Below are 8,592 nucleotides of genomic sequence, written 5' to 3' on the forward strand. Positions count from 1 at the left end.
AAGTTAAACACACTAGTAGTTATGCATCGATAGGTATTGTAGTCTATATATATATATATATATATATATATATATATATATATATATATATATACACTTTCTTTTCAAAGTAAATAGATAACAAAGCTATATATTATATTATACTAGGTATTGTTCATCCAATACTGCATCTCAAGCTCGTCATATTTCCACACGAGTTTCTCTCCTATCTGACGAATTCTATTTCCTTTTTCAACTAAATTTTCGCCATACTGGCGGAGTTCCTGCACATATTGATGGGTCATTGGTGGTATAGGGGCTGGTAATGGGTTAGGGTAATGTGGTATGGATTCTTCGTAAGGGTCTGAGTTGTTTAATAATTCCTGGAATGAACGGTGGTCATCCTACCACGGGTCATAGTCTCTGGAGATTGGTGTGGGAATTCTAGGAATTTCATTGGGGTGGAATGCGGGTATCGGAAATTGTTTTTCCTGGTTGGGTTCTAGCTCCATTTGTTGATCGGGGAATAAGGGTAAAAGTTCGGGTTCAACTACTTGGTTCAGATTTGGGTTCGCTGTTGTATCTGCTAACATATGGAAATCTGTTAACTGCCTATCAAGTTCCTCCTCCCAGAATGGCCTTTAACTTCCTGGGTTTGGGCATTCATCTCCCTATTTACTTTTGCTATTGCTCTCTGTTGTTGAAGTTTCTTCATCCTTTTCCTCCTCTCATGCGCTCCTCTACTAAACCATCCTCTCTTTTTTAGGAGGGAACGGTTCCTCAGATTGGGCCTTAAAGATAAAGATTCCTTCCTCAGTATCAGCTGAGTATCCTGAGGGAGTTGGCTGAGATGAGGTTCCTTCATCTTTTGGGGAACTAGCTAATTGGCGATAAGCGTCGGATATACCTTGCTCACTGATACTGTAAACTAAGAAATAGTCAAATAACACAAAATAAAAATATACATATTTACACAGAATCACATAAATTAATTCCTAACACAATTTGTTAAAATTTAGGTATTGGTAGAACACCTAAATAGCTTAAACAAGTGGCTTTGGCTCTGATACCACCTTTTGTCGCAGCCCCCGACCCTTACCCCTGGAGTGGTGCCACGAGATCAGATAAGTGGTATTGGTGTTTATTAATTTGGCAGCGGAATTTATACATCAGGACCGTAGTTAGGAAATATTATCAGAGTTTAAAACACCAAACTTTTATAATAAAAAAACGAGATAAAACCCAAGTTCCATTTGCAATAAATTTATAGGGATAAACCCTAATTATTGAAAATATAAACTCCTTTTTATTTACTTAACTTTTATAGCCACTTCTTTAAGCCTTCAGTGCTCTCCAACTGGCTTCTATTGGCTTCACACTAAGTTACCTGAAACGCATTTTAAAAAGATTTTATCAGCAAGAAATATTTGCGAATACATTCTAATTTGTAAAACATCAGTTGTTATTACATTACAGTATTAAGGGTGATTACAATGTTTATATCTACTCAATTACTCGTTCAGTACGTGTCACTCGACGGATATGTGAGTATGGTCATATCACACATTGGATACCCGTGCCCAATTGTGAAGGTTATCAAGTACTGTATACAAACCCCATATACTGGCAGCAATTGTAGAATTACAAAGACCTAATCACTATAATTGTAATTGATAAACATTTATGGTTTTGGAAAAACATTTGAAGTAATGGCTCACAAACTGTGAGAAAAGGAGAATGACTCACAAAAAGGTGATAAAAAGAGAATGTACTCACATTGTAGGCTTAGATAAAACTATAGCTTACTGATGATTCTCCTGGTTATTATCTATTAAAATTAAACAATGCAGACGTGTTAGTAAAATAACCCAAATCACATTAGCCATACAACACGAGATAGAACTCCAACGAACTGAGTCAGGCAGAGCCGTGACATGCATTACGGAGCTTTAGATCAATCGGGTAGGGTAACAAATACATGATCGGGGGTTATAATACTTACAACGAGGCAGAGCTTCGCTTTTTAGGGGTATTATACCCATGTATAATAGCACTATATCTTTCAGAGAGAAAATAAAGAACTGAACGAGAAACAAATGAGACTTTGACCTCCTTTTATAGCCTGATCAGAGGCGGCTCGCGCCCCGTGACCAACTCGGGTCTGCCTTTCGCGGCCCGCGAGAACCCTAGGCTTGGCGAGTCAACACAGTAGCTTCAACACGCAGGTGGACACGTGGCGGCCAGAGGGCTCGCATAGTGTTACTCTGTCGCGCCCCGCGAACCGGCCGGCTGACCTGGTCGCGACCCGTGAGGGACTAATATTTTTGTTTTTATTTGACTTTTAGTTATATTAATATTATTTAGGGCCGTTTACGAGTATACAGGGTATAACTAGGGTGTTTTAGGTGGGTTGTTATAACGGTTGACGAAATGGAAAGCGAATACTTTGTCTATTGGAGGCCGACTAACTTTGGTAATTAAATCGGTTTTGCATAGTCTGCCCATGTATTATTTTTTCGCTTTTTAAGGCTCCGGTTAAAGTGGTGACTACTTTGGAAGGGTTAATGAGACGTTTCTTATGGGGGTTCGGATGAGGTCAAAAGGATGAATTGGGTCTTGTGGGATGTTGTAACCGAGCCGAAAACTGAAGGTGGGTTGAGTTTGACTAGACTTGAGTTGAATAACAAGGCCTTGTTAGTGAAATGGTTATGGCGGTATCACTCTGAACAACAAGCTTTATGGAGGCGGGTCATCGATGTGATTCATGGATCTAATCGAAGGTTGGGGGGGGGGGTCGGCACCAATAAACAATAATTTCACAGGGGTTTGAAAGAATTGCGTTCTTTTTTGGAATAAGTGTAAGGTGGAAGGGGTAGAAGTTAATAGAATGATCCGAGGAAGGGTTGGGAATGGGCTAAAAATTCGGTTTTGTTTAGACTGTTGGTTATGCCAGGTACCGCTGAAGGACAGATTCTTAAATCTGTTCACGTTGGAAAGACAGAAACATGTTGTTGTTGCTGCGCACTACTGTAAATTGGAGACTTCGTTTATGATCAAATGGGATTGGAGGAGGGCACCAGATTCAACTGCTGTAGTAAATGAGAGAGCGGAGCTGGAAGACTTGTTGCCCGATCTTGTGTTGAATGATAAAGAAGATGAGTGGGAATGGAATGATAATAGGAATAAAGAGTTCACTGTTGCGGAGACTAAGAGATGGTTGCGTGGTTCGGTTAATAACGATCAATTTGGATTTCAATGGAGTAAGTGGGTGCCAAGCAAATGTAATGTTTTTATGTGGCGAGCCTTTTTGGATCGATTACCGACTAAGGTGGCATTGACGAGACGAAATATTCATGTGGAAAACATCATGTGCGCTTGGTGTGATAGCAAGGAAGAAAGTGTTGGGCATCTTTTAACAAGATGCACTATATCAGCGAGGGTTTGGGATGGTATCTCGAAGTGGTGTTGTATACCAGAGGTTTATGCGTTTGGTGTTAAGGATTTGGTCGATCTTCATGAGCATTGTGGCGGATCAGCTAATAAGAAAACGATGCTGCCCGGTATAACTATCATTGTCTGTTGGTGTTTATGGAGGGCTAGGAACGAGAAGGTTCTTTCAAATAAAGATACAAAGGTGGTCGACATTGTCGCGGAAGTTAAGTCTTTGAGTTTTTTGTGGTACAAACATAAGTTTAAATAAGGTACGGTGGAGTGGGATAGGTGGTGTCATTTTGATGTGATGTAATTTTGTATGTTTCGTTTGGTTTTCGGCTTGCTATTTCCGCCTTGGTAATAGCTAGTCGGTTTTGTGGTTGAATGAAAGTTGAGTTAAAAAAAAAAATTAACACATCTCATATTTAATACATGAGATATTTAATATATGAAGTGTAATTAATAGTAATAATAGTAATAAGTATTCTAATATAACAAAAATAATAAGTATAATTAAAAAAGTAATATACAAATAAAAAATCTAATAATACAACACCACTAAAAACATTGAAATAGTAAACAGCTATATAAAGAAAATTAAAAATAAAAAAACTAATAGTACTTTATAAACATTAAGAATCATAGTAGTAATAATAAATATTAAAGGAAAAAACCATTAAAAATAATATGGACACTATAAACGGACTATTTACATAACGGAAAACTTAAAGCAACAAAGTTAAAAAAAATAAAAAACAAACCTTATAGTTAAATCAAATTTATCAAATGTAAAAACTATTCTTGTGTTTGTTTGTTAATAGAATAATAAAAACATATAATTATAGGATTTTGAGGTCATTGCATAGGTAGTTAACACATGTATTTGTTTATCATAAAGTTACATTATTCGAACTTTGGTCACCTGATCGGGTCAACCGCGTCAGCCGAACCCATTCTTTCTGTCATTTTATATGCTACGTATAGTTCGTTTTTTTATCGAACGGGTCAAATGGGTAATTTTTATTGAACGAGTCAGAGAAATAACTTCTATCACTTGCCCTTGATTAGTTTACGCATTTGTCAATTGAATTCGGATTAACGCATTCGGCATGTTAAGGATATGATTTGTACTTGATACAGTATAACAACTTTGATCTAAGATCAAAAGCATGTTAAGTATATACTGGTAAGCGTTTGTAGTGAATTTGTTGAAAATTATATGATGTTTCCGCTGCATAGCGCATGTGAAGTTCTTGAAGGATCTGATCCTGAAGGTACGAATATACATACTTGTGAACAGTTATAACAAAAATAACCTCTTGCCCTTCAAGATTTCTAAGTGACAAGTGTTTAAAAATACGAAGCGGATAAATACTATTATATACTATTATATAATACGATATAAAAATTGGATTTTAAAGAGCGTCTATTTTGGTGACTTTAATATATCAATATGGGATGAAAAATTTCTTAAAAAGATAGTAAAAAGGTATATTGGTTTTTGATGGTAGAAACCAACTAATTTATTGATGTTTAAATTCCTATCAAATTGAATATTTCTTATTTAGAAACTACAAAAAACGTGATCATTAAAAGATGAAAACTGTAAAAAAAAAATAAATAAAATAAAATAGAATTCAAGTACATGTTCGATCGGCTGTGTTTATTTCCTGAGTTCAGCGAAACCATTTGGATGAGATCGTCGTCACCTGTCTTAACCCAGTAGCATAACATGCTTTATTAATCAAACTATCTAATTATCCTAGTAAGTTTCTAAACTTATTTTTCAGTTTGCAGGGGTTTCTTAGGAGAGATTATTTAGACTCGAACATAAACAACACCAAGTTAAAATGCTTGGTTGCGAATCACATGCGAATGCTGCTCGATCCTCTTGATGAAGAAAGTGTAACGAAAAGTTTAAAATTATACTTTAATGGTAGAAATCAGGCTGTTATATATTTTAAATGTAGTATAACACTGGATTTTTGTCTAAGATTTATGTTTCCTAATTTATATAGAATTATGAGAACAATAATCATTAATCCATTGTCGTCCAGCGGTTAGGATATCTGGCTTTCACCCAGGAGACCCGGGTTCGATTCCCGGCAATGGAAATTTTTTTCTTTACTTTTTCTTGCCTCTTTAACGTGTATAGACAGACATCTTGTTCGGCAAAGTTGGGGTTAGCGAAAAATTCAATTAACACGAAACAAGATACAAACTAACATACAAAACTGCATCGAAATAAGATTCAAGTTCCAAACCAATAACTGATAGTTCAGTTTTTTATATTTTTAAAGAAAAGCATTGTATGGTTTCGTTATAACTCATTCCAGAGCCGTACCAAGTTTGGTTAACCGAATTTGATTGAATGTTTGTGATTGGATTTATAGCTCAAAATTGTTGTTTTGATAAAAGAAAGTTGCAGGTTTAAATTTATTAATAAGTGGATAAAACTGTTTTAAGGTAAAAAGTTCATGTCCCAATTCATTCTTTCGGGTTAATTTATTTTAAGCCTAAATGTAAAACCGAAAATCGATCCATAACGAAATGAATCCATATGTGAAACACGAAAACCAAAATTTCGAACAAAACCAACCCCTACAGCAAAGGAGGTGGCAGCTGGCCAGCTGCCAACAAATCAAACCCTTAGGCTATAGGGTGTGGTCATGACCATCATGACCAACATAATCCTCCACATAGGCATCATGTCATCTATCTTTAATCCATCATTAAAAACCACTCATGACCCAAACCATTATCCCCTTTATTTTTTTTAATTTAGTTTTGTCTTAAAATTATCAAATGGGAGGGTCGCGGTAATCATGGTTTAATCCATGGGAACCACCATCAATCAAGGAGGGAGATGGTGTACCATTTAATTAATGATCCTATGTGGAAATAATGTTCCAATCCATGACCCCCACACCCTATAGCCTTAGAATGATTGTTCTAATTTAATTTGTTGAATTATCTGATTAGAAATAAGAGAAATATTACGCTTGCAAGAAACTGTTACAAATATTTGTGGACCAACCAAATCAAGAAATGAATTTGTAAGTTAATATCTATAACTATTATATTTGTTAGATTTTTGTTTTCTTTTGTATATCTGCTAAGAAAAACCTGATAAAATACAACAATTATAAGAAAATTTTTACAATTTTTTGTGGACCATCCAAATCAAGAAATTAAAAAAAAAAGGAAAACATCAATCCATATAAACGTATAAAATGTATGAATATTACTAGTTAGTTATATACATGTGTATTATATTTGTTTGTATAGTAGAAATAATTATGGTTGTAAAAATTACGATTATCATTCAATTAGTCACTGATTAATCGCTAGTCAGAGGTTCAACGAGTAATTTTCTTCTCATCGGGCAATTAATCACTAGAGGGTCAACGTCGGTTCTAGGCAGTCCTAATCAGCCAAAAAAAGGCGGTTCTGGACGAATTCCGGCCAATTACCGGCTAAATTCCGGTCATTTCTGGTCAAACCTTTGTAAATTTCGGTGATTAATCTTGTCCACTTAGAAAAATGAGCCGATAATTTGTCTTGATAAAAAATTACACATAAGTATGTGTGCGTGTGTGTGTATATATATGTGTAGGAGAGAGTTATCTTGAGAACGCTAGATATCGCGAGAAGCGTGAGAACGAAAGAAAAAAAAATCAAAACCATTTTTTTATTACAAACCTCAATGTAATTTAAATACAACATAAAAAAAGAATTTACAACATCTAATAATTCATTTCTCCTTTCAAAATCACTCTTATTAGATTTTTTACACGTGTAAATAAAACAAATTTATACATGTGTAAATGACAAACTTACACATGTGTAAATTTTCTTTATATACGATTTACTTAGATTTAAACTTGTAAATTAGATATTTAACATGGTATTCAAATAATAATGATAAGTGTAAATTTTTTTTGACTTTGAATTGTTTTTTATCAAGTTTTCGTAGTTTTTTCATTTGTTCTTATGTTTCTGACAATATTTAGTGTTATCACTTAAAGTTTTCCCTATATATATAGAAAGTGTATCGTACAAAATGCCTTAACGTACGAAGTGTACGCTTTGACAAGTTCGCATGTTATAACTCCGGAAAGGAAATCTTGCAACGTACGTTAAGACAATTTGTACAATAACCGGCCTCTCTATATTTATATATAAAATTGAAGATTTACATATAAAAATCTCAATCCAATTAATCCTTATTAACCGCTAGTCCATACCCCACTGATCGACTAGCGTCTAAAGATTTTTATAACATTGGAAATTATGTAATTATATAATCTTTAAAATAGTTTACATAACGATTTATTTTTATAACATATATATAAATATATCAGTATGTACAATCGTATAAAGTTCGTAATCATTATGCATAAATAACTATATATGAGCGTGACACAAAGCACATTTTTGAAACTTCAGTTATAAACAACTACACATATATTGAAAAGGATGTAAGGTGCCAGAAATAGTAAAAAACTTTACATATGAGCGAGAAACTACGTAACGTGATAGTAATAGTAAAAGAACTGTACATAACTGATTTATTTTTAATACATTTAACAATAGAAAACGAAATTATAATTATAATCTACAAATTTATACGACATTTATTGTTTTTGTTATAACTTTACCGTCTTGCTCAACTATTATAAACTAATGTGTTTGATATCATTGCTAACTTGCCAACTTAATATCAAAAAATTAAGTTTATGCAGTTTGTTAAAATTCTTCATAATATGTATCTGCATGACTGCATGTAAAAATATTGCATACTTGCTGCTGGTTCACAGCTATGTTTGACGATTTTCTAAAATAAATTACATATTATACTATATATTAAATTATATCATTAGCTACAGTACCTATTGTTGGAGTATTTTCTCAGTGATAGGTTGTTGAGAAGAACTGGTTTTTGTCTGATTCATATCCAATGCATTCAACAGAGGTAAGAAAGATGGTGGAATTTGTGAAGTGAGGATGGGAGTTGAAAGAGAATTTGCCCCAGGAGCAAGGCTGTGGAAGATGGATTCAAGTGGATCCAGAGCCTCATAATGTGGTGTCCCTGTGTATACAACCTGATCCTTTTGAGAGGATGCAGGAGGAGTTTCAGGCTCAGGTTGAGATCTTTGTACCATCTGCTGTGAGGAAGTA

At 34.3% G+C, this 8,592-nt stretch overlaps 1 protein-coding gene and 1 non-coding gene across 2 annotated transcripts; both read left to right on the forward strand.

Moving 5' to 3' along the window:
• The first annotated feature begins 2,583 nt into the window (after positions 1 to 2,583).
• LOC110924624 lies at positions 2,584 to 3,679 on the forward strand. The gene is made up of 2 exons (XM_022168616.1): positions 2,584 to 2,736; positions 2,933 to 3,679. Exons 1-2 carry the CDS (start codon positions 2,584 to 2,586, stop codon positions 3,677 to 3,679), a joined length of 900 nt encoding a protein of 299 aa, XP_022024308.1.
• A 1,774-nt stretch (positions 3,680 to 5,453) lies between these two features.
• On the forward strand, positions 5,454 to 5,525 carry TRNAE-UUC. The gene has a single exon. It is a non-coding gene; the product is annotated as a tRNA-Glu (tRNA).
• The last annotated feature ends 3,067 nt before the right edge of the window (positions 5,526 to 8,592 follow it).

The sequence above is a fragment of the Helianthus annuus genome, chromosome 17 (assembly GCF_002127325.2).
Source record: "Helianthus annuus cultivar XRQ/B chromosome 17, HanXRQr2.0-SUNRISE, whole genome shotgun sequence".
In the NCBI taxonomy this organism is placed as follows: domain Eukaryota; kingdom Viridiplantae; phylum Streptophyta; class Magnoliopsida; order Asterales; family Asteraceae; genus Helianthus; species Helianthus annuus.

What these genes read in the sequence shown, in the direction of transcription:
- LOC110924624 (XM_022168616.1), top strand. Translation starts at nt 2,584, where the DNA reads ATGAATTGGGTCTTGTGGGATGTTGTAACCGAGCCGAAAACTGAAGGT. An exon ending in TATGGAGGCGGGTCATCGAT is followed by an intron (nt 2,737 to 2,932) that starts GTGATTCATGGA and finishes TGGTTATGCCAG; the next exon opens with GTACCGCTGAAGGACAGATT.